Below are 27668 nucleotides of genomic sequence, written 5' to 3'. Positions count from 1 at the left end.
TAATTGCCTGCTCCAAATATGTGCATGAAAATAAATGTAAATTCACAAAATATTTTTATCTGTGTTGTTCTAAATTTTAATCCATTATAAAAATCGCCACACGAAAATTTTTCAACTTCTTTGTATAGACGCCAAACAAAAACTAATCGTACGATATGCGTCAAAATTTGACAGAATGTGTATAAAAGTGTTGCCAACGTTGAGAGAATAAAAGTTTACCGATTGGTCAAGCGCGGGAATTTTAAAATGAAAATTCCGGTTCTTTTTTTTATTATAAGGTATACATTAAATTTAGCAAAACCGTTCTGCTGCCACGACTGGCTCCTCTAAAACACCATTTTTTTTCTTATGAATTTTTCCTTAGTCAAGAAATCAGAGCTACATCCGTCATGTCATCCCATTTTTGAAATGCAGCATGTTTACGATTTCAATGCGTTGATGAGCAAATAAATCAAATGATAGCTGCAAAAAACGCACAAGATATCGATCTATTTTTTTCCCAATAGGATTCTAAATGCTAAGCATCTTTCGTGGAGTAATCCGCTGATTTTTAGCCAGTTTTATTTCCAAATAGTCCAACTTATTTACATTCTATGAGAAATCCTCCAACATTTGATCTAGTTCTAGTTCAGATCAATGTCACATTTGTAGTGAACTGACCTCGATTCAGATTATCTTTCAATAATATTCAGGATTTCAAATTTAAAGCAAAGTCTTGGTATTACATTCCTTCTGTGGAACTTGACCTTTCTGTTTTAACAGACTTCGCAGCCAATTCTTAGTTTACAGAATCATTGCATGGCTAGTACTATGGATCCTACTGACACTAAGAATCCTTCCAGGTCGAGGCTCGAACATACGACAACTGGCTTGTAAGACCAGCGTCCTATGCATTAAACCGCCAATCCGGGACATTCAAATTAAGCAGTGATTAATTCAATTGGTTATAGATCCTATCACCTTAGAACTAATCGGCTAGGATACAGGTTTCACATCGAAAGTGATGTAAACCCTGAAATTGTTTTGGGAAATATCGATACAGCCATACATTAATTCATTACATTATTGAAATTAAGAGTCTATTAATTCCAAAAACATAAACTAAATTCAATTCTCCTTCATTTACATCAATATCAACGGTCTTGTGATCTTACTATAGAATAGTTGAGGACCTTTAAAAGAAAATTGAACGCTTCAAACCATATTCTATACTGGTCCTCAGAAACCAGTTTCAGTTTTCAATGAAGAAATTCAAATACTTCCTGCAAACTTCCTGTGGATAAAATCAAAATCAACAACTTTTACAATATTCCTCTTATAGAAATCTCACACAAATATGAGCACAATACAAGTATTGTCTCAAGATAATCATCATAAGCAAATTTAAGAACATGAATGCTCCTTAGGGTTTTGAATAATTTTATTAAATTTGTTTCCGATGTTACCTTGAGACTTTGCCAAGTCTGTTTCTAAAACTTAATAATTTAATTAACTTTCATTGTGCTGTTCTTGATAACAGCTAAGAAAGTTCTGATGCTTTCTAATTGATTTAAAGCTTCTGTTAAACCCTTAAAATCACTGGACGAGACAAGGCGTATTGGCCCAATTTCCAATGGATTGTTTAACGTGGAATCTGTATGGGACAATAAGTTGTTTTAGCACTTTTACTGTACATCTCGCTCAAACGCAAAATTGGTTTTGTCTCCTACTTTTCACTTGATGTATAAAAAAATCTCTCTCGACTTTTTCCCGGTTTTCCCATCACTTCATAAGATGAATAAATGTGAAAACAAAACTCGTTTTCATTATATTTTTTTCTAAAAGGTAACTCGCTAAAAGTCCGGGATTGTATACATCTAGGCGATTAAAACCCTTTAGCTATATGGAGCTTAGGGGGTTAGGAGGTTGGGATTGTGAACTTGTGCTTCGAATTCGAATGCTCAAGCAGGAATATACAAACAAAAATCAACATCAACAAAAAAAGGGGTAATGTTTAAAATCTGATAATCTGAAACGCATCAAGTAAATGAAAACCTAAAAATCCTCGTAATCCATAACAACGCTGAAATGTTAATCGCATTTTGAGACGAACGTTTTATCATTCATTATTATTATTATCTATACAACCCAATGTTGTGAATTCGTGAAATTCAAATCTTTCGTTTTACTGCTAAATATAAACCCAAAAACCGATTGTTAAAATACACTACTTCAATTACCACACCCGTTCCTCAAAATTATCTACGTCTATTGTGTTATTGATATTACCTACAAACACCAGCGCTTGCAAAGATGTTACACTCAGTTAATCAACATTACTTTCAAAACAATGAAAACCCAAATGCTAAAGTTAGTATAGAATTATGAAAAAGTAAGCAAAAATGCAACACAAACCGTAGGAATTACCTCCTCGCCTCGAGCTCGGCTTCCGCGGTTTGTCGGCGTAATCCTCGACGCCATTTCCGGTGACCGGGTTCCGCTTGTTAAACCGGGGCGAGCGGGGTGTCGACGATGTTGATGATTTGGGTGACGCTAGAAAAATGTTGTTAGTATTGAGAGCACTAGTAGTAGTAGTAGTAGTAGAGTTAGTTGTAGAAGGAGAAATTTCGGTGACGTTGTTGTTATTATTATTAGCAGCGTCTTCGTCGTGATCGGTCACACTAATGATGATGTCGTCACTGATACAGAGATTAATGTTGGACGCGTAGGTCGGATTCAGCGCCTCCCCACTGGGATAGAACTGATGATGGTGGTGACCGCGTCGGGCCGGTGACCCGAGCAGCCCGCCAAGCACAGACGAATTGCCGGTGGTCTTGTAGTGGGTCGAGTAGGCTGAATCCGGGGTAGCGTTTTCGTTACCTGAGTGTTTGGGTTTGGGTATCCAGGATCGTTCGGAGGCCGGCGGAAGGATTAGACGCAGACGGGGTGTCGTGAACAATAAGCGGACGCCAAATTCGCACAGGTTGTAGGGAAAAATGTATAAAAAAAAAAGATTCGGACTTTAATCACTCAACTACTGGTGCACTGGAAGAAGGCGCTGGATTTTGTTTAGCCACTACAAATTGTGGTGCCAAATTAAAAGTGCTTTTTTCGCAAAATGTACAAAGCTAAACGCGCGGCACCCCTTTGGTAGACAGTAAATGACCTCAGCAACGTCAGTAGTCTGTACGGTGAAAACAAACAAACAAAAAAAAACGGATTGCGGGCGAATCTAGAGAAACCGCACCTGAAACGTCATGCAATCATGCCATTACGGAGAACCCAATGTTGTGAAATGTACGAACTTGTCACGATAAATGGCGTGACATTTCGCAAATCCAGATCAATACAAGTTTAATCAATGGAAGCAAGCTGTGACCAGTTTCGGTTTCCAACATTCAATCATAGTTTTTTATCGACACAAACTGTTGCACTCAAATACCAACTCATAAATCAACAAGCGGAGTCGTTTTTTTCTCTATCATCAAATCGAAAGGTCTAATAACATAATTCCGCCTCAACAGCCTAGCAAGTTTTACAAACCTTTTTAAAATTTTTTGGCTTGGTAGTCGACCCCTCATCACATCACAAGCTCATCTTTTGAACTGTGGAATACATCTTTATTTTCAATACGGTCCGAAAAGTAACCATGTTTTTTTAACATTAATAACTCAGTCGCGTGGATCGATTTTCACAAAACATTGTCATTTCTGATTTTTGCGTTTTCTTTTCGACTCATCAGTGCGTTAGTAGTTTATCATAAACTTGTAATGCCACCCAACGGTTCAAAATAAACCGGTAAGCAGTCGCAAAGTTAGTCTTCAATGAAATGCCGAAAAACGAGACCTAAAGAACTACGTACTATCAGTTGGCGGCCAGAAAACCGTCCCTAGGTCTCGTTTTTTTTCGGAACTTCAGTATAGACGTAACATTTCAGTGTGAAAAAGGATTCTGCAAATAGGATTAATTTTATATTCAACATAAGCTGCTAGTGCACTGATGAGTCGAAGACGAAACGTAAAACGAGAAAATAGTTATGTGCAGTTCGGAAACACTATCGTTCAAGTCCAATTTGTTAAGTAAGATGTCCAGGGCATAATCGAAATGATTGTTAATTGTTTTCTATCGCATATGAAAATGTTTTTCAAATGAGCAACTTGTGAAGGAACATCCCCAAACAACTCTTTAAATTTGTTACTACATTCTTCCGAATACGAACATGTTTAAAATCATTCAAAACATCCTTGAAAGGCCTATTAAATTACACGTTATATTAAAAAAAAACTTTTGCGATAAAAATGCTCAGTGTTCTGTTTCGCCTAATGGGCCGTTTCGCTAAATTCTCATTGATTGATATTGATGTAGCGTCGGTTGACCATAAACCATTGAAAATTTATTAAAAACTTTGTTACAAGGATCAGCCCATCAAAATTTCTAATGAAATGATTTCTAATCTACAATCAAACAGTTCATTCAATCGTCACACTTTTGAATCCGCAATTGCACGAGAGTCTGCTTAGATTGATCTTGATTAGGAACCAACACAGAACATTGTTTTATAACCGACGAAATTACACCAATATCCCAAATGTATGCAAGTATATCTTGTGTATACTTGCGATACGATTTTGATATTTGAGCTTCTTGTATTCAAGTTTTGTATGCAAGCAGTTATTTTTATAGCGTTAAGCTTCTCTACCATACTGCGATTTCGGTTGAAGCGATAAACTTTTTCTCATTATCAATCGAGTTCATCTTATATAAATAAGAAATTAATCTTAAGCACTCAAAATTTACCCTGGGTAGTTGTCAATTTCTCAGACGAAACGACATAACATGGAATTTCATCCGAGCTTGCATGGCACAAGATCAGAGCATACCAATTAAAGATACAAATCGTTTTATGGCACTTTTTGTCTATTTAGCAACAACCTACCTCTAGCATGCTACGCGTAGGACTGAAACGTTAGCTATAATTTTGCTTCTATTTATACATTCGCGTGCTTCCAACAGCTTCGATTTTGCATCGATTGATCAATCAGAGCGATGCTTTCCCTTTAATATATCGCTTACTCCTTCAAAACCGTCGTCTATGGCAGAGAAATCCGGTATGCCGAAAGTTTTGAGTAGACAGAATAAGACACTGCTCGCTACTAATCAAAATTTCAATCATGAAAATAAGTGGCTTGATACATTCAAATCGAATCTTGGAAATATTTCCAATCAAATTATGAAATAATATTAATAATTGATAGTTTTCGATCTTGACCGTAAGGCACCATAGGGGGGAGACATGAAATTTCCGAAATCGAAAAATTTGTTTTTGCCGAAAATCTTAAAATTGCATGAAACGTCGAGATTTAGTGTTATCTAAAAAAAAAAAGAAAATGTATCATTTAGATGATAGCAAACTGTTGATGCAAAAGATGAGGAGGTTTTATGCCTACTGGAGAGCAAGTTTGACAGAAACTAACTCCAGTGGGCTTTTTCCTGCTCCAAATAAAAGAATAAAAGATAAGGAGGACAAAAAAGACATTCATTATTTTCTGCCTCTTGATTACTTTTTGTTTTCTGAGACAGTGCCTTCTCTTGTTGTCGGATTTTAACAAGAGAAGGCACTGTCTCAGAAAACAAAAAGTAATCAAGAGGCAGAAAATAATTGAAACTGAAATTAAAAAGAGTAATTCAGATCATCCTGATGTGGTCTCCGTAAAATTCTTCTTACCGAGAAGGAAAAGCTTGTCGAACTTTCTGAGACTTGCCGAAAATCTTAAAATTGCATGAAACGTCGAGATTTAGTGTTATCTAAAAAAAAAAATTTTTTTTTGAAAAAATCGACTTTCTGGGATTTTGATATTTTTTTAATTCCCAGAAAGTCGATTTAAAAAAATTTTTTTTCGAGATGACACTAAATCTCGACGTTTCATGCAATTTTAAGATTTTCGGCATAAAAAAAATGATTCCAAGTCTTTTGGAATCAAAATTTTTTTTTCGATCCCGGAAATTTCATTTTGTCTGATCCTTCGCCAATTATGCTGTTCATATCCACTAGCTCTTCAAGATAAAATCTCAGCCTTTTTGACTAATTCAAAAAAAGTTCGATGTAACAGTAACAGCAAAAAGAGAAACAAACGGAAATTCTCTCAAGCAAAACATTTGTGGCTACCTAGAGTTAATTCGATTTTAACAGCCTTTTTCAAGCTTACCAGAAATACCATCAGTTATTTCAAAAACCTAACAATTAATCTGCCTTTTCATAACTATTTACTCAAATAATCATATTCTTTTGCAAGACTACCACTAAAGTAGTCTTATTAAGGCTATCTGGAAAATCAGTCTTTCTTAAGACTTATTCAAACTAGGAGTCGAGGAAAACCTTTCTACGTCCCTTTCAGAAGTGAAAGTAAAAAGTTCAGATCGACGGAAAACTTATAAACGTCTTGGTGGCACAACGAATCTACCACAATATGGTCATTGCCAGGGTTTCGGCCATGATACAAGACATACGCTATTGAAGTGTTAAACAGATTTCAGCGAAGACATTTTTTTTTGCTTCAACATCTTCTTGTTCGACAAGCTTTTCCTTCTCGGTAAGAAGAATTTTACGGTAGACCACATCAGGATCAATTATTTTCTGCCTCTTGATTACTTTTTGTTTTCTGAGACAGTGCCTTCTCTTGTTGTCGGATTTTACTCTGAATGTCTTTTTTGTCCTCCTTATCTTTTATTCTTTTATTTGGAGCAGGAAAAAGCCCACTGGAGTTAGTTTCTGTCAAACTTGCTCTCCAGTAGGCATAAAACCTCCTCATCTTTTGCATCAACAGTTTGCTATCATCCAAATAATACATTTCCTTCAATTTAGTGCTTATATAGTAACTAAATCTAATGAGACAATAACATGAGGAACTTGACAAATGGAAGCCGAAAGAATGGAAACATTTGTTAAATATGCTACACATGCTAGTAATGGACTCGTGATAACCATAGTTAGTTCTAGCGTAGGGAATCCGAAGAAAAAATAGGGTCAAAGATTACGACGTCGAATGTCTAATTATAACAATTGCAATATCTCGGAGCAATCGATTCGCCACTGAAGTAGATCTGCCACAAAACTAGCCTTACAAACATCGAGAAGAACATATAACAAACAGAGATCAATCAGTTCGCAGCGGTCATGATAACTCGGTAAGTTTAAGGGATATCTCCATGGAAGACGTTCGAATTAGACACATTTGCGTTGAATCGTTCTAATGCGTTGAATATCGTTTTGGTAATAAGTTACCCATATAACAGCAGCATATTCAAGAATTGAGCGAACTAAGTGGCAATATAGAGCCTTCAAGCAATGTACATCAAAGAATTCTTTAGTAACACGAAAAATAAATCCTAATAGCTTAGAGGCTTTAGAGATAGTAAACTCTATGTGCTCCTTAAAATTTACCCTGGAATCCAAATGAACACCCATGCCCTTAACAGACGATGCGCGTTCGAGAACAGTTTGTGAAATATTATAGTCGAACTTGAATACAGACTTTTTTGCGACTGGAAGAGATGACGGAGCATTTAGTGGCATTTAAAACCATTTTGTTAATGTTACACGAATTAGTTAAATTATCCCACTGTTATTGTAGGAACTCTGAGTCAGCTGCAGATCTGATTATATGAAATATTTTAAAGGCGAGCAATAGTTTCATACACTTGACCGAAAAATTTAGATCGTTGAGATACAAAAAAATTTAAGCGGTCCAAGGTGATTTCCTTGAGGAACTCCAGAGGTAACAGCAAATGGTGAAGTTGTACAGTCTCCTATGTTTACTATCATTTCACGATGATATGATCGAAGCCATTTTGAAAATTATCCGCTAAATCCCAGACAACTTAACTTGGAAATCGTTATGTGATGATTGATTTAGTCCAACACAGCAGACAATTCGGTGAATATAGAATCTACTTGTAGTCGTGTTTGTAAAGAACGCATGATGAAGGAAGTGTAGGTTACTAAATTTGTGGAAGTGGAACGCTTTGACAGTAACTATGAGTTATAAAATCCAGAACTATAATTTCAAACAGCTTCGATACAGCGGACAAAGCTGCAATTCCACGTTAGTTGGTTACTATACCCTTGTTCATATAGGATTTCTTCCATATTTTAGGAAAAATTCCATAACGCAAAGAACAATTGCAAATGTTGGATAGTGGAATTAACAAACTATTAGAACAATTTCTTTTCACCACGAATGGAATCCCGTCAAGTCCAACACTAGATGAACGTTTTAATTTCTTCTTGTTTTTTTTTAAGAATGCGATTTTTATCGCACACAAAATTTGTGACCATAACATCGAATAATACTTAATAATTTCATCCATCAGACTTCAATATTTTCGAGTGCGAGAAAAATCTTTCGATTTCCGCATTAGAATGGGGAAACACAATCACATATATCGAAAAGTTTGTGTAATTCCTGGAAACAGCTCTGCTGAAATAGTAATTTGTACCACTCGAGATCGGAGAAAACAAAGCGAAATTTTATCCACTTCAGGAAAGCATTTGCTAGAATCGCGTTCTCGTAAATTTTGATTTTATCATGGTGAAAATTCACCAATTCGGCCAGCTCGACCAATTGCTGAAACGTTTGCACATCCTTTTTTGGGGTTTCATCAAACTCACAAGCTTCAACAATTTGTAAAGAACTTTTATCTCAAACACATCTATATATATAAAAATGCAGAGATCATTCTTTGTAATCGCATCACGTAAGAACGGATGGACGGATTGAGATGATTTTTTTTTTATTGATCAGTTTTTATCCCCACCGGGTTCGTACATCAAAAAAATTAGGAAAACTTACCGGAAAAATGGGAAAAACCAATAAAGTTATTTTGTATGGACAATGGAATTTTCCACTGAAAAAGTCCCCAATGATTGCTAGATCACTGATAGGTGTTTGGCGCATAACGAGTTGCATAAGTGTTTGGCCGTCGAAGAAAGGAATACTAGATCGTTGAAAGAATCTTTTGGTGCGCAACGAGTTGATTTGTGTGATGTGCATGCTTAATTCATGTGGTTCGCCATTCCGAGCCACGTGCTTAATTGGGTATCAACATTGTTGCCTACTAAATGACTGATGGAATTCCAGAATGTGTGTAATGGAATCAGATGAACACTATTGGTCATTGGAAATCAACAAAAAGTTTGTGCTCTAGAAGCGCTGAGGTCAAACTAAGAGATTTTTCTTGCATTTTGCTTTCGAATGATTTAGATTACACGAAGCGCACATAATAAGTGGCAATTAGATATCAATATTCAAGATGGATTGATACTATTTCTCTAAATTGTATACAACAAGGTCAATCTGGTAGATGATGCTAAAAGAACTCACTGCCTCTCAATGCATGAACCGTGAAAGATTTTTTCTACATTTTTTCGCTCCATCTCATACTTTGAGTATTTCACGGCCCTTACCAAAATAGATACAGTTTTGCAATAATCGGCGCTGTGTGGAATTTAACAAGGGATAATCGCAATTTGACAATTATCCCAGAAAATCGAACCGATGAATCAACTTGATGATTCTCATACTAGGTTACAATATTTCGAAACCTTTGTGTTGAGCATTCACAGATATTTTCATAGACACAACTTATGTCGTATGTTCGAGCCGCGACCTGGAAGGATTCTTACTGTCAGTAGGATTCATAGTACTAGCCATGCAATGATTCTGTACACTAAGAATCGGCTGCGAAGTCTGTTGAAACAGAAAGGCCAAATTCCACAAAAGGAATATAATGCCAAGACTTTGCTTTTTTTTACTTATGCCGAAGTTATATGTACATAGTTAGTATAGGCGACAATAGTAAAATGATTCTATCACAATTATCCACTGCCCGTATAGAATCGGATCGCAAAACGAGAATTGCTTCAGAGCGAATCCCTACCCCAACGTGCTAACCCGTGATGTTCAGAAGGGTTGTCGAGAGAAAATCGTTCTCGCACTGGTGTCCATTCTGTGTTAAATGGACCATGCAGGTGTTTTGTTACTGAGATGATATTCGTCTCTCTTTGATGGCACTGATTGAATCGTGTGAAGAGTTGCTAGAGAGCGTTCTTTGATACGATAAAAGCCATTCTTGCTGAGAAGAATGCTCAAATTGGTACGTTCAATATCAACTTAAAATGTAAGTGTCGTCTCTCCAAGGCACCAGAAGTTCCTTCGTATCTAAAAATATCCACTTTATTAGAACTCTGAAGTACGTAGGTACTTTTTGGCAACTTGAACGTACAGAACAAGTTTTTAGAAAACATTATCGATGCTTAAAAGCTGTACCCATGTTCACATTATGTGATGTTTCTTTTTTTGGGCTAAAGCGAATGTGTGTTCAATTCCGTTGATTGTAATCAGCAGTTAAGTAATCAGTAAAATATTGGAGAAAAACGTTAACCACTTAGTCGTTTGACCATTCTGCTCTTCGAACACATAAATGCGAACAAATAGTGTTTGGGCGAAACGAAGTTCGACGGGTCTGCTAGTGATTCATAAATGTGAAATAATGTTTCTTGAAATTCGCGCAAAACCGCGCCATCGCATCAAAATCTGAACAGAAATCGCGCCTAATCCGCGAAAATCGCGAAATCTGCTAAAACTGCGCGACCGAACAACCCTGCATTTGTTAAATCAGATAAATCATGATGCTGAAAATCGTTACTCAGATTTGGGCAGATTGAGAAGAAATATTCTTCCCGGTTTTTCACTAAATTCCCCGACTTTTTCCCGGTTTTCACGATTTTCCCAGTCACTTGCCACCCTGAATCATATCCTTCTAAGTTTACATTACGACATTTGCTTTTCACCAAATTTACAGACTCCAGACGTTGTCATAAGCCATTCATAGAAATTTAATCAACAATCATTTCATTACATTGTCATAACGACGCTCGTCGTCGTTCTTCGTGTAAATAAAAAAAATAGAAACCAGGAATGATACGAGGTGTGACGCGATCTAATCAGTATAGCTAACGAGGTGACGCGATAATATTTTGTGTCATGTGCGAACTGGTGGTGGCGGCGGTGCACTTGCTAAGAATGCCAGCTTGTTCCAGTAGTAGCAGTAAGTAGTAGTAGTAGTAGTTTGTTCTCGCCTTGTCCAATTATATGAATCAATCTATTGTTTCTGTTTTTGTTTTCTTTCGTTCCGCCAACACAAGTAGCACAACATGGAATGTCACGTCAAATTGTTGAAGTAATTAGAATGGAAGTGAAGGTTGCCAACAAGCGCACCCGGTGTCCGTAAATGCAGATTTTCTTATGAATGAAGGAATGGTCGTCAGCTACTTGACCGGACGGACGGTCTGTCGGTTGGTCGGTCGATTAGTCCGTGCGTCATTCCGTCAGTCAATTAGGGCATGAATGAAGCACTGATGAGTGTTGTTGGCTTGCTATGTGATTTTACGCCTAAATGACGCGTTTCAATACTTCCAGTTCAATGTCAAAAACTTACTTAATCTCCTCAGGAAGACTGCATGAAATTGAAGTTTATAGTATTAATTCGATTTCGACTTGGTTGAGGTACAGGGTAAAAAAAATAGAATAAGACGTTGAACAGCGAGAGTTACAAACAAACAAAAAAAATGAGGTGGAGTGGAGACAAGTTTTTTTTTCTGTGGGGTAACGCGACGATGATGAGTTTTTACCATCACGGAATTCCGTCCGTGAACTGTGAAGAATTTGCTCATAGTCAAGATCGCTTTCCCGGTTGGTTGATTCCGAGGCGAAGCAAAACTAGGTGCGGTAACCTTTACGAATCCTACGCGATGGATCTCGTATTTCCGACCCGGAGAGAAGATCACCGTCACAGTCCGATGACTTGGGCGAGCGTCGTGTCGAGTAGTGAAGTAGGTAATGTACGTAAAATATAACAGTATGCTAATCGATTTGGGACTTATTTGTTCGCGAAATGGGATTCCTGCTTAGTCGCGTCGCCGTTCTGGTTGAATGGTTGTCACATAATCGGGCGCATGGGGGGTGGGGGAAGCTGAAGCTTGTCTTTTGAAAAGCTACTACTGATAAACGAATTACAATTGTCGCGGAACCATCGAGCATTACATTCCAGCAAGATCGCAGCGAAGCTGGTTGAACAAGATCAAAGACCGTGACAAACGGATGAATGGAATAATTACCAACCGACTCCTGCCTGGCCCCCATTTGAACTGCCGGCAAAAGGTACGGGACAAAAAGCAGCCACCAACTCGAAACTCGGACCCCGGTAAGTGGATTTTGCGGAGGGCGGACATTCTTGATAGTGATCTTTCCTCAACAACGGCTACAATCCCGGCGATACAAGCGCAGCATTTATCTCATTTGAAAAAAAACAAGATTTTAACTCCACCATGTTCGTGTGCCTTCGCGATACGGTGCCGGATTCCGGATTTATGAAGTCCGTTCGACCAGCTTCGAGTCTCGAGTATGCATCGGTGAAGGAAACAATTACAAAGAAGCAATGCCGAGCAATGTCATGTCGAACGTCATCTTCGGGGAGCGATCATCGGAGAGTTAGTCAGTTCCTGCGACAATCATCCGAGTGTGGAGCCGAAGAAGGGGCGAAAATAGATAATAAGTAACTGATATAAAATTACACCCAAGCATGCGAGACAAATTGATGTTAGTGTAAGGTAACAACAACAAAAAATTCGTAATTATTGTGTTGTTGTTTAAAAGCTAAAAACCCGCACCAGAGAAGAGACTACCTCACGCGAAATGGAATTTCAATCTAATTACCGGAAATAAAGCTAGGCTACGAAAAACAAAAAAAAACATGAAAAACAAAAAAGCAACGACATGCCAAACTTACTGTGAGTGGATCCATTCTGGGACAGAGCCGAAGACGACGAACCATTGCTGTGGCCATTGGTGGTTCCGTTGCTGATGCCGTTGGAGTTGCTATGGCCATTGGTTGCCGGTGCCACGCCGTTTCCATTCTGATAGTGCCCGTTTGTCTTCGTACCGTTGCTGTGGCCGTTGGTCTTAGCGGCGGCGACGACGACGGCGGCGGCGGAGTCCGGTTGATCCACGGGCCCGATCGGCAGATTGCTCTTCATGTGATTCTTGGCCGGTGTGTACGGGCGTTCCACCTCACCGAACAGCCGGTTGTGCGAATCCTGACCGGCCACGGCACGGCGCGGTGTTTCACCGCCTGCGATGGAAGGAACAAACGAAAACAGAAAAAAAAGACGACATGTTGAAAGCTATTTGTTAGAATGGATGGTTAGGTCACCAAGCAGGGCAGCTAGGCCAAAGCTAGGGCTAGAGAGCGAGCAAAATGTCTTCATGCGCTATACCGATGAAGATGTCGAACAATGCTACGTTGACATGTCAGTCAAGCAATATAACCTAACAATTGACGTCGATAGATGGTAGAAATAAAAAAAAATGAAATGTCGTAGACTTGGACTGATATTAGGAAAAGGCAACTGAAAACTGGAACGAAGCAAATCTTAAAGAGAATCAAGTAAAATATATGTTTGACATGCTTCGATAGCAGCACGTAAAAGTACAACATCGAATAAGGGTGTCACACATTTAGGTTTTTTTTTCGATTACAAAATCTTTTATTCCTTATAAATTAAGAGGAGGTTAATCAGATTAATTATAGTTCTTGAACTTGTTGTTGGGAAATTGATGTTACTAATCCAATTACTTGAACTAATTTATTAGAAATAGAAATCACCTACCCGATGAGTATAACCAATTTCAATTCTAAAAGCTGGATTTGTAATTGAACCCAGATGTGCTAAGTGAAAAATATCAGCACAATAAAAAACATTGTGTGAGAAAGCCGTCGTAGGCAGAATGTGACAACTTGTCGTAAATTTTCCGGTTCAGATAGTAATTGGTAAACGACCTCTACCTTTACTTTCTGACATATCAGAGACTCGGATGATTTGCATTGATGAGATGCCTAAGTTCGACTCGAGATAACGTAAAATATTCGAAAAATAATTCTAAAACTAACCCCAAAAGTATTTGGAATCATGTCAACACACAACGGCAAGCAACTAAACTGCCCAATCAAAGATCATTTGAAAAACTACAGTGGTTCAAAAGCCCTACTCTACGACTCCTAATTAATAACTCATTAAACTCGTGGTTTTCGAGGTACAGCATATACAGCAAAGTTGCTCAGAATGATAGGCAACATCTTTTGAAAATTTTATTTATGTGATTAATCACCCTAAAAATGAGATAAAACTATTATTTCAGCTCATGGTTGAGCTTGGTAACTTGAGTGTAATAAATTATACAATGTAGTTTCTGAAAGACACCCTTTTCAGAATCAGAACAAATTGGCTCAAATGGCACGTAAGAAGTAAACTACGCAACTTTCTCAAATATACTATTCCGCTATCAATTCAGTTTAATAAAATAGAATCGTTTTTCATGTTATTTTTATATAATTCTAACTTGTCTATCATCAATAAGCGCAGAAAGGTGCAGATGAGACCACTTACATACAAAACCATTTCAAACGAGATTCCATGCCGTCTAAAGACTGTCCCAGAAAGTATGGACGCAACCAAAAACCGCTGCCATTTCGCAATGGTTCAGAATCTGTCAATTTTTATGGCTGCGTCCTGTTGTTTACACTCTTCTCTAACCATTTGTGCAGTTGTTTATTCGTTTTCATTAGTTTGTTTCAAAATGCGTGGACTTTCAGCAGAACAACGTCGAAAAATTGTGTACAAATGCAATCAGGAAGTTCGGTGAGGATAACACCTTTGAGGATAAACCGAAAACGGGTCGAAAAAAGGTCCTGCTAACCTTCAGTTGGATAAACGTATACTGAAGGTGTTCGAGCAAAAGAAGGAGGTTTCAGTTCGGGATGTGATCAAAAAAGTGGGCACTTCGAAGTCAAATGTTCTTCGTGCTAAAGAACGTTTGAGTCTTCAAACCTATAAGAAGCAGAAGCAACCAAAACGTAGTCCGAAACAAGAAGCATCGATCAGGCCGAGGGTTCGAAAGCTGTGCAATACGATTCTTGCTGGAAATTTGAATTGCATAATCATAGACAACGAAACCTACGTGAAACTCGATTACAAATCCTTGCCGGGACCACAATATTATACGGTGCGAGAAGGACAAGTGTTAAACCAGTCCGAGACATCGATTGAAGTTGAAAAATTTGGTAAGAAAGCTATGGTCTGGCAAACAATTTGTAGCTGCGGTAAGATTTCGAAATCCTTCATCACCACTGCTTCAATGAACAGCGAAATATACATCAAGGAATGTTTACAAAAACCACTTCTACCCATGATTCGAAGCCACAAGGATCCTGTTGTTTTCTGGCCAGATCTTGCTTCTTGCCACTACTCAAAATCAACGGTAGAATGGCATACTACCTAAAATGTCACTTTCGTCCCAAAAGACATGAATCCACCAAATAGACCACAACCTCGACCAATTGAGGAATTTTGGGCATTAACGAAGGCACATCTCAAGAAACATGTCTCGTAACCCGAAACCATTTAACAGTTAAAAAAAGATTGGAAAAAAGTGTCAAAACTTGCCAAGAAGTCTGTACGGAATTCAATGAGGAACGTTCGCAAGAAGGTGCCCCAGCTAGTCTACAATGGCTAAGTAGCAAATGTTGAGAATAATATTCTGTTGTTGTAGTCTAAATATTATCAGTATATCGAAAAAAAAAAATTGAATAACTAACACTTGTGAATTATTTACAGCGAAATCAAAGTGCGTCCATACTTTCTGGGACAGTCTTTATACATAGGAAAGTCAGACGATTTTTGAAGGTGAAGTAAGAAACCACAAAATTCCGAATTCGAATTCCGTTATGTCATTTTCTGACAAGTTTTTCTATAGAAAAACTGTGCGGATAAGTATCCTCTCTTCCTCATTTAAAGTGGAAATCGATTAACGCTTGCTATATTGTACTGTTCATAACGATCAGGAAGTTTATTTTATACAGATATTGGGAGTATCATACACACAAGTAGTCCAGATCACTTACGAATCGTGATCCCATGAATTGGTAATTAGTTACATCAGATCCTTCGGAATTAAATGGGAATACAAAATTTCACCCTAGAACAATGTATATTTTATTACAAAAACTGGTTTCAGGATCTAGGATCTAATAGCTTTATCTCACTTTTAGGGGAATCAATCACATAAATGAAATTTTTCAAAAGATGGCTCCTATCGATCCGAGCAACTTTGCTGAAGATACTGTACCTCGGAAACCATGTTTTCAACGTGTTATCAATTAAGAGCTTAAAATAGGACGTTTGAACCACTGTGCAGTGGAATAGCTACGCTGTGTGCAATTTCTCAGTTTTTCGAAATAGTCGTTTTAGACTTCAGAGTTAATAAATCTTCTTACTACATACCTTCAACACAGAACGACTGTCCCAAAAAGTTGAAACACGATTTTGGTTCGCCTCTGATGATTTTAGATAACTTTTACAACGTTAATGTATATTCCATATCTTAAGTGCCGATGCATTTCGTTAAGACCAAAATGCAAAGACCAAAAGCACAATGATGCTCTATTTCTAACGTTTCACTGAATGTGAAAGTAAAAAATGTTCAGGACAAAAAGTCAAGACGCTGGGAACCTTCAGGAGTACCGTCAATCGAGCAACGACATGAAATGCCCTGAGGGACTCCCAAGATGCCGTAAAAATATGTGAAATACAACGATTATAAGACGCTTCCCGGGAATTAGTTCTACATGATCCGTGCAGGATAAAATATTCGACATGCCGGTATGTCGAATTCACCAGAAAAATTCGCTTAAAAGGCAATGGTTTGGCAAGCAGTTTGTGAGTGTGGAATGCTTTCGAATCCATTTGTGACAACATATACGTTGATGACAGCTGAAGTGGCGTCTCATGGCAAAATTTACGGGTTGTGCACTGATTATATCAGATATAAAAGTTCGTTTTAAGCGAAAACTAAAGATTGAGCAATTAATATTCGCTTGTGTTTTTCAATACATTGACATATCGACATACTTTTGGATGAGATTTTTTTATTAAACTTTTTCATATCATCGATAGAACAGAAGAAATCCGCGCGCTGCACGTCCAGCAAATCTGTCAATAATATCATCAACAAAACCGCCAAGGATGCCAGGTTTTTTTTTTAATCTGCGTGGGAACCAAAATCAGTCTGAGCAAGAAAACGCTCTGTATTTTCCTTGCAATTTGAAGACTTTTAAAGGCGCATTGACTTCAGAAATCTGTGAAAATCTGTGCAGCATATTCAGAATATGTGAAGCGCAGATTAATTTGTGAACCTGACATCTCTGGAGACAGCAATTTGTTTGCAACTGCCATAAGCACAGGCCTATCCTGAAGGTGTGCTGGCATACAAGTTCTCACAGAGCCAAACGAGAGAGAGAGAGAGAGAGAGAGAGAGAACAGAGCTGAGCTGAGTAATTCCCAATCTTCTTGAATCTGTGCAGTAACTCATGTGCCCGGACAGGACACTAACACAGCAACAAGAACTCGGTGCATAAGGTAAAGTGCTCAAGTTCAAAAAGCCACGGCAATGCGATATGATCGTTTGACCAGTAAGCGCAACCAGCTTAGAGTGAATTTGTACACATTATGCTGTGGATAAAATCGCTCATTATTTTCTATTCGATACCATCCGTCCTGATTTAATTGAATAAATAGAGAATCTAGAAAAATAATAGAATGCGGGGATGCAGTTAGTTCCTTCAATTTGACCGGTTGTGCATGCGAGATGCACATAAGGACGAGACACCACTGGACATCTGAATACTTGCAACGGCATCTACTCTCCATGATCTGATAATATCAAACACTAAGGTATTTTTTACGCGGTTTTTATGCGCTTTTTAAGCGGTTTTCCGAGCTAAGGCTGTTTTTTTAATGGTTTTCTTGTTTTGTCTTAGAAATGCACAAAGCGTCGAGATCTTGTGTTATTCCGAGTTTTTTTAAGTCAACTATTTTGACACTTTCCATTAAAAAAATATTGTTCGAGATTACACCACGTGTTTCATGCATTTTAAGACTTTTGGTATCAAAAAAAAAAATGCTTAGATTTTGGAAATCTCAAAATTTTTCCTAATCCTAAAGTCGTATTTTTTTACACATATTTTTGTCGAGATAACACTAGATCTCGATGTTTCGTAAATTTTTGAACACATTTGGCAACAAAAATTTTATTTCCAAAATTATGCGGTTTTTTGCGTGTTTTTTATGCGGTACGTATCATCTGCGTAACAAAATCTTCAGTGCAATACACTTTGTTTTGATCGGATTTGGCATGTAAGCATTACGCGAAAGACACGGTAGTCTGGTATAAACCAAACGAAGTCGAATTCGTACCCAAAAGAGATAAATCCTTCAGCAGAGCTAGAAAAAGTCATTTTCATTGACTCAAAATATATGAAAATGACGAAAAATAAATGCCACTCTCAGTTGCGCTTGAAAATTATGAGAACGAGATCCATGTCTAGTCAACGACTAAAGGGAACAGTAGTTTCAAAATTGTGTTCTTTTTTTCAGTCCCTCAGTTTTAACTGAAAATTCCATTGTATGCGGTGTCGATATTCAACTGAAGCTCGATAATGACAGATAATGATTCACAATGACTTTTACCTGTTTGTGTTCGACTTTGTGGTGAATTACTTCGATTTATCATATTTTAAACACTCTTCATAGCCAAACGTCACAGATTCTCAATATATAGATGAAATAATGAGAATTGAAATTCAACTGATTCTCCCTGCAGACGTTAGATTGGTTTCGTCTTGTCATAGATAGAGGAACGAGTGACTTAACAGTGATACTCTCTTTTTTGGTTGCAACGAGAAACGAAAATGCTTCGTCTCTCTTCGTTTGTTTTGGCTACTGTCATTCACGAATGAGAAAGGAAACATTATGGGCTACGGATAATGAGCAGCATAAGATAAAAGATCGGTGCTGGGCGTACAATTTGATCGATCACGGAAATGTCACTACGATCTGTTGTAGAGTATAATAGAGAACAGAACATTTGAATTTTGCTCTTAAACTAAGCTCGTACTCTCAAGTATCTTCTATGTGTTTTTTTATACGGTTGTTATGCGATATTCCGCAGGTTTGGTGCCAATTTTGGACGTCTGACTTTCTAATGGTTGTGCGGTTTTCTTTCTTCTTACACTTCAACTTTATTTTCGAAGACATGAAATTTTTTTCTTATAAATTTTTTACCACAAGTGTTTTTAAAATTAACGAAAATGTCCGGTTCCGTTTTTTTTTTCTTCAGTATTATTCATATGGATTTTTATGCATATTTGCATTAGTTTCCTAAGTTTCCGAATTTGATTTAAGCTTCATACGAAGTTATATGGTTTATTCACGCGACTGCAAAATGTGGATTTGCAATTTTTTTGTTTAATTTTAGTATATTTTTATGTTTTTGAGATTTCGAGATGTCCATGTAATGCGATTTTTACAAAAATTTCTTGAATATGCGAATCTAATAAGCATTCTATGCGAATCGGTGAGATTTATAAAGATGTCTTTTTATGCGGGTTTCTGCAGTGTAACGATTTTCTAAGCGAAAATTTTTTTTACAAATCGACCGGATTTCCAGAAAAAATATTTTTCGTATTTTTAACTCCCATCCATTTGTTTTATTAGAATCTTTTAATTAGCTTAGTTGTCACGAGTATCCGAATTTTAGAAAAAAAATTTTCTTCGTTTTTAAAGTTTGGATGAATTCAAAACTTGTTGGAACACTTGTTGAAACGCGTCGGGCTCAGATCAAGTTTAAGGCGTTCCAACAAGCGCGTGAACCGAGTGCGCTATGCACTATTCGTGTCGCGCACTCGAAGATATTGAATATCTTTCGATCTAATAAGGTCTTCAATTTGCGGATATATGCGTTTTTAGTTGAAAACCCAGCATAATCCTAACAATATTGTTTAAACAATTGAATTATTATTCTAATAAGTTGATTACCAAAATGAAAATTAACATAACAGTTATTTAGTAAGCTCTTGTAACAAGTGATGATTGTGTAAAAAAATGGAATTGATCCAATCAGTAGAACTGGAGATAATAAATATCAAAGACAAGGTTTTTTTCGAACTTTATCAGAATTCATCAAAGCTTTACAAATGTATAACTTGTGAAAAAACAAGAATCTACACTATTTTCTTTACTACAACTGATGATTCTTTAGAACTCTTAAATTTATGCCTATGCTCTGCCAATTTGCGAAGTTTGACAATTTCGAACATAGGTATGCGAGATTTAATGAAGATTTTATGCACTGTTGACTTTATTTGAAGAAGATTTCAAAGTTATCGGGGGCTTTCACTCAAATTTATGATGTTACGCAATTTTATAAGAGAATTTTCAAAGTCAAAAGTTATCGTTATTAACATCTACAAGTTTCGCAATTTTATATGAGCATTTTGTGAAGTTTATACTTTTTATATGAAGATTTCTTAGATTACTCGAAGATGTTTCATTAATCAAAGTTTCGCGACTATTCATTTCAAGGTTTATTTTTCAGATTTTCCAAACTTTGCTGTTACGACAATAAAGATATTCGTAGCTATCCATTACAAGTATACATATTTATGACATTTTCTTGACGAGAATATGTTTTTGAATAGATTCCTCAAGTTAGGTATAGAGTATTTTACTAGTTGAGCATTTTTTGCCGATTCACAAAATCAAACGATCTTTTACTCGGATTGCCGAAGCTAGGCGACTTTGAATAAGTATTGAAGTGGAAGTAATGCCGATATCTATATGAACTATGCAGATTTTTTAACGGATTTGAATGCCAAATTACTATTGCAACTTTTAAGCTAACTTACTTTGGCAAATAATCTGTGTTATTTTTTATTTATCTCCTAAGCCAAATGGCATTCGGATTCTGCATTGAGACATCAGACTTTATTTCAATTGGTTTAATATCAGAAATGGTAGCTTCGTTAAATAAACGTGCTGTCCAGCTGCATACGACTATTTAACTTAATGCACGCTAAATCATCATTCGTTGAGAATAGCTGTAATTATGATTCTAAGGATTGTTCAGAAATCGGTTTATGCCAAACCACTGCCTGTTATTTTGATCACAAACTGGTAAAAGCTTTCGACACAAAGGTATCTAAAACGATTCTCAAGCTTGAATTTTTTTCTGGGAATGAGAAAGCCGTAGGCAAAAGAACTTTCACTCATTTGTACAAAAAAAAAGACTAAAACATTCTCGATAAATTGGATTTCTCCGAAGACGAACGATCAAACGAAAGAATGATTGCACCTCTAAAATCATGACAGACGTGAAAGAGATATGATAATTTGACAAAGCTACAACTAATTTACTACCACGATATCGTAACCAGTAATCCTATAATTATCTAGACGAATTGCTGCCTATCTATAGTAGGAAGCGAATGAATTAAATCAGCATTTATCCGAAATCAAATCAAAGGAATGAAAACGAAAACTTGAACACAATGAAACAAATTACCGACGCACAGCCTACTTAGCTAGTTTCACAAATTAAAAAACGAAATACACGCAATACAACAAACAACAATTCTCGAAACAGGCGGAAATAGTCATTCAAGATTTATGCAGTTGATAAACGTTTTACAGCAACTATCTATTTTAGTACAGTGTTTCGAATGGTTTTGCAGGGGGGTCGAACAGGCAGGCAAAAATGAAAACGAGAAACGAAATTTGAATGCGGCAATGAAAGATGAACACAGATCTAAATGACAGAGCGGGGGAACAGCTTGGATAGATTTTTTGTTTAAACTAATTCTAAGGAAATGAGTGGTGGGCAGCGCAGATATGCCAAACAGGGTAAAATGTAACATTTGATTGTGTACCGAGTAAATAGTATCGGTGAATTCCTTGCCGAAATACTGCTCGTTTCGAGGGAGGGGGCCCATTGTTCGATGCGAGCGCGCGGTGGTTTTGTTTGATGTTGGGAGAATGTGAGCGGTTTTTTTTATTATTGGGTTGTTCAGATGCCATTTTTAGGTAAACGAAAAAGTAAAGATTGGATGAAAACGGTTATTATGGAGTAAAAGTTAATGATTTATGATTGCTTAAGCAGCAGTATTAAAAAATTTTAATGTTGATTATTACCTTCTGGAAACGGATGTAACGGAGTAACATGCAAAAAAACGCAATTCAAATGTAACCAAATTGTCTATAAAACGAATGTTGAATGGTTGAATTTATTGGAGTTTCACCCGTTTCAAAACAATATCTCTAGACCAATGTAAATTTTTCTTCTACTACTTTCATCTGGTCTGTTTCTTTGTTTTCTTGTATAGATGAATGTCAAAATCAACGTCACCTGAAAACTAGAGTTGCATGGGAATGTCACGCAACATTTATATTTCATGTTGCACGATGAAATCAGTGCAAAAAGGAATGTTTTGCATAATCGACTCATACGACGGATCGGGAAGACATTAAATCCATGCGAAAGTATTTGTTTCGGAGCTGAGAATAAATGTCTAATGGAAACGGGAAGTCACTCACTGACTGACATATTATTGAAACGATTTTCGTTTTATGTTAAACCGTACGGAACAATTCATTTCTAAATTTATGATTTAAAAACGACAGAAATACGGGTATGACCTTATTACGTGACAGATGAATATAATCTAAAGCCACGTAAATAAAATTAAGCAATAAAGGGTGTGACTTTTTGTTTAGTGTTAAAAGGTGGAATGTTCGCCACTACTAAATATTTATTTTGCACTACACCCTTTTTCATTTCGTCAAGTAAAACTGATCAGAGCAGTAAAACGATTCAGTTTTAAACCAACTGGCAATGAAATGTCGTCAGCTAACTTGGAAAATACCTTGCGATTTTACATACACGGATAGAAATATATGGCCGGAACCATGATTAAAAATCATGAAATCATGAATCATAACTATCATTAATAATAGGTCATGATTTCATGATCAAAACGATTGATATCATGAAAATCATTGATTGATATCATGATATCATTTTGCTCATGAGAAGACATGGTTCATGATTTCATGATTAAAAAATCATGGTACCGGCAATAGATTTCAACCCGTGCATTATAAGATGTGAAATAATGTGATTTGAAAAATACATGGCTCGAAATTCAATAAATAACAAACAAAAAGATCATAGCGGCAGCGAATTCAGCCGAGAATCATTGAATCACATAGCACTCCCGTTATTAAACTAACCCATGGGCTGAGAAGTCCCGTGCCTAATACATAGATGGCGCTAGATTTATTGCAGTCATCTTTTTCAGTTAAATCAAACCTTTAAGACAGCTGTTAAAATTTTATGATATTCTATTCATCAGTTTGTGAATCATTGTGCTAAGAGTGACGCTACTTTTGTTATTTTCAGGACAATGAATCAAACTCAATTTCGTGTTTTAATTTTACACTGCTTCTTGACGGGAAAAATACCGTTCAAACGAAGTAATGGCTTAAAAGTGTTATGGAGATGGCACTCCATCAGAAACAACAATGAAATGTTGGTTTACTGACTTCAAACATGGTCGTAGACACACCGATGATGCAGAACGAAGTGGACGTCCAAAAGCTACAAAATCGGTTTGAATGATCGAAAAGTGAAATTGCGTGAGTTAGCTGACATCGTAACGACATCAAAAGAATGTGTTGGCTTTATATTGCGTAAGCATTTGACTATGAGAAAGCTCTGTTCAAAGTGGATGCCGCGTTTGCACACTGTTGACCAAACCGAAGAGAATATGTTGATGATTCTGAGCAGTGTTTGGCCATGTTTAAACTTAACAAACAGGAATTTTTGCGTCGATATGTGCCAATGGATGAAATATGGATTCATCAGTTCACTCCGGAATCCAAACGATCGTCATCTAAGTGGACAGCAACTGATGAATCTCGTCCAAAGCGCTCGAAAGTACAACAATCGGCTGGAAAGGTTATGGCCTCGGTATTTTGGGATGTGCGTGGTGTAATATTTATCGACTATCTTGAGAAAGCAAATATCATTAACAGTGAATACTATATAGCGTTATTGGAGCGTTTGAAGGCTCAAATTGAAAAGAAACGACCGCAAAGAAAAAATTTTGTTTCAAAAATTTTTTTCAATGGCAAAACTACATGAATTGAGCTTCGAATTGCTCCTACATCCACCGTATTCGCCAGATTTGGCTCCCAGTGACTACTGGCTGTTCGCAGACCTGAGAAAATGCTCGCCGGTAAGAAATTTCGCACGAATGGAGAGGTTATCGTTGAAACTGAGGCCTATTTTGAGGAAAAAGATAAATCGTTCTACAAAAGTGATATTGAAAGATTAGAACGGCGCTGAAATGATTGCGTTGCTCTTTTTGGAGATTACGTTGATGAATAATCGTGTTCTCTTTGTTAGTCCCGGTACTTTTCAGTCCATGTGTGTTAAACCACAGAAGCACATAAATTCATACAATCGCACTTGCTAGCCAAGATCAAATTACATTCGGAGCTTGTAAAATTCACTCAAATTTAACACAAAGTCATTACGAATGAAATTTTTCATTGTTTGACCAGTTAGGTTTTGTTTTAAATTACACCTTGTAAAATTTGAAAAAAAATCGAAAAACTTGAAAAGAGACAGTAATTAATCGTAAAGGTGTTGTTTTGCTTCATGACAATGCTTGATTACAAATAGTTGTAGTCACTCATTGGGATTGGGACTTTACGTAACATCCACTGTATAGCTTCGACCTTGCACCATCAGATTATCGTTTGTTCCGCTATTCTTGCTTTTCGCTTGTAATTTATGTGTTCCCTATATTTTACGGCTTTGCAGAGAAATTTAACGAAAAAGCAGGAATATTTTACAGCTTACAGTGTTTTTTATATTTACGGAATATTTGTAAAGTTTATTGAACATCCATATTGAGTGATGAACAAATTAATTCAGAGTAACTCTACCGAATATTTAGAGAATGAAACTTCTACTGAACTAATTAATGAAATTTCAGCTGTTTCAAAGGCAGTAGAAATTTCCACAATATTCATAAAACTTTTTTTTGTTCCATTTGTAGAAGTTTTAACCATAAGGTCATTTGCCTCTCGGGCAGGGAAAAAATCCTGTGCGAGGTTTGGAATCGAACCTAGGAGGGCAGCGTGAAAGGAATCGATCTACCCATCACACTATACCCGTCCACCAGTGTGAAAATTCGGATTTCTTGGTGATGATCGAATTATGTGTCTCTTTTGTAGGGGAGACCGGGGCTCAGCCGAAAACTTTTTGGAAGAAATGTGACCCTGTTCGAATGAATTGTTCGCTGGGAATAAGGGTATTGTTTTGAAACTTCACGCCTTGCAGTAACAAATAATTGATGTAATGAAACTAACTGTAGAGTCTTTATTGAATCCTATTTAATTGTTTCGCTACAAATAACGCTCTGCTTAAATTTATAGTAAAACTAATGATAATAAGGAGAAAAGAAACATAGATATCAATATGTTGGTATGTTTCATAAATAAAAACGTACACGTTTTGACACGAATACGATAGACGTTAAACTGAATTGAATCAGCGTTATTCAGCCAACTGACGTCTATCTGTTACATGAAAGCACGTTTACAAAGTCAATCCATGGATCGAAATAAATCCAACTGGTTTGGTTTATAAAATAGTTAAGCTGTCCGAATTGACCCCTTGTTCGGTCTAGCCCCAGTCTTTCCTACGTCTTAACAAGACTAAAATAATCGTTTTTTATTGGTGTTTAATCATAATTTTTCGCATTTACGTGCTATAAAATATCATTATCCAACCTACAGTTATCTGTCGAAGAACTACTGAACTTTGGAAAATTCTACCAATAATAATTAAAACCTTGCACAATTAACATCATATATAAACTTATGAGAACGATTTTAGATATTCAGACGTGTAAAGTTTTATTCATATTCACGTCATCCAATTATATCTCTGACATTACCCACCTACTTTTGAAAGTAGGAAAGTGAATTTTCAAGGATGCAGTTAGAAAGCTGTGCATGGTATCTTTATTTCTTAAGATTCCTTGAATATTTCGTATGGTAAATATAATTTTCAGGAAATATGTTCTTAGTGCTCTTTAGGGGCTTCTTATTCCAGTTCACCATCGAAATGAAAAGTGTTCATAAAATTTAAAAGAGTTATGATTATTATTGGAGTATTATACGTTACAGGACAGTGTTAATGTTATTGTAGCTTCTATTGAGCTGTGAAGTCGCGTTAGTAATTCAACATAAACTGCTAATGCACTGATCAGTCGAATACGTAAAAATCAAAAGTTAGATAAGCGCCCCCAGTATAAATGTTAGGTTTATATGTAAATTACATTCAAGTCTTCTCTTCAAGTATTATACATACCGCATGAAAAAATCGCGTAAACCAATCTAATTTTGAAAATTCGTTCATAAAATTTGCATAAATTTGAAGGTTTGCATAAAATACGCAAAATTCGTTTGTTAAGTTTAATATTAAGTGATGAATAAATCAGTTAAGAGTAACTTTACCGAATATTTAGCGAATGAAACTTCTACTGAACTGGTTGATGAAATTTCAGTTGTTTGAAGGACAGTAGAAATTTCCACAATATCTGTCAAACTTCGATGTTTAGCTCGTATTGGACACAGTCGAGTAGTTCAGAGCAAGAACATAAATATAATATTAGTAATTTTGTCTCAGAAAAGAAGCTTGTTTGTCTGTTTGTTTCACTACACTCTTCGAAACATTCTAATACCGAGAATGTTTCGAAGAGCACGCTTAAAAAACCCTGTGATTTTACATCTTATTAGATGCACATAAATGGAGCGTCGCAGCTCACGCAAATTTACGTGGAAGAACATTTAATATTGTGTCTAAAACTCCATGACATAAAATTCATTGAAATAAAAAAAAAAGAATATTGAGAGCAACCGTCGCGACTTGAACCGAGAATCATTGGATCGCAAGTACGTCTGTTAATCGACCGAGCCACAGAAGCATACATCTGCTTGGCTGGTAAAAGGTGAATTTAAACTTACAGTCGAAACCAGTAAAATTAAAACTCATCTAACATTAATTCATTACAAATAAGATTTTCCGTCATTTGACAAATTAGGTCTTTATGAATTACATCGTATGAGGGATTAAGTCACCTGTAAAATTCAATTTTTTTTGTGTGAGTGTAGTGAAACAAACAGACAAATTTACTCTTCGTTTCGTCTTCGACTTATCAGTACACTGGTAGTTTCTATAGAACTGCCATTGCCAATTAACAGTTAAGTGGCCACAAATTTTAGCCTACCAAGAAAAAAATTATGAATTTTTCAAGTGACGTTAATCCACGTAATTCATTGAATCACTGAATTTTACAAGTTTGCCGTATATCTGTGTCAAACATACTCAAACTTTCATGCAGTAACGTAAAATAAGTTACATGCAAAAATAAATCAAAACGCATGAATATTATATCAAATGAATAGTAAAAATGCGTTTTTTTTAAAATGCTCGAATATTTCGATAATAAACTCACAAGACGTAAATTTACACGATTTTTTCTTAAGCGGGTTAATAAATACTACTCTTTACGAATGTATAGCAGATGGTAATGACAGTTCAATTTGAACTACTGATGCACTGATGAATCGAATACAAAAAGCGATTTACAGAACGGTTACTCAATAA

The 27668-nt window shown here is 36.5% G+C and overlaps 1 protein-coding gene across 6 annotated transcripts in view; it reads right to left on the bottom strand.

Annotated features, from left to right (window-relative positions):
* The window catches only part of LOC131429333 (microtubule-associated protein Jupiter), a 159838-nt gene that overhangs the window by 4602 nt on the left and 127568 nt on the right, over nt 1-27668 (bottom strand). Inside the window, exons 4-7 of one of the 6 annotated variants that reach the window (XM_058593401.1) lie at nt 21856-21891; nt 12826-13167; nt 11476-11493; nt 2395-2532 (exon numbers count right to left, since the gene is read on the bottom strand). The exons of 1 other annotated variant lie outside the window; for it this stretch is intronic. In XM_058593401.1, the coding sequence (XP_058449384.1) occupies nt 2395-2532; nt 11476-11493; nt 12826-13167; nt 21856-21891 (534 nt within the window). The remainder of the gene's footprint in view (nt 1-2394; nt 2533-11475; nt 11494-12825; nt 13168-21855; nt 21892-27668) is intronic. 4 more of the 6 variants (XM_058593402.1, XM_058593403.1, XM_058593404.1 and 1 more) reach the window with 4 other exon arrangements.

The sequence above is a fragment of the Malaya genurostris genome, chromosome 2, assembly GCF_030247185.1.
Source record: "Malaya genurostris strain Urasoe2022 chromosome 2, Malgen_1.1, whole genome shotgun sequence".
Taxonomy (NCBI): Eukaryota; Metazoa; Arthropoda; class Insecta; order Diptera; family Culicidae; genus Malaya; species Malaya genurostris.
The sequence above is the reverse complement of the archived record's forward strand: the minus strand, read 5'-3'. Positions and strand labels throughout refer to the sequence as shown.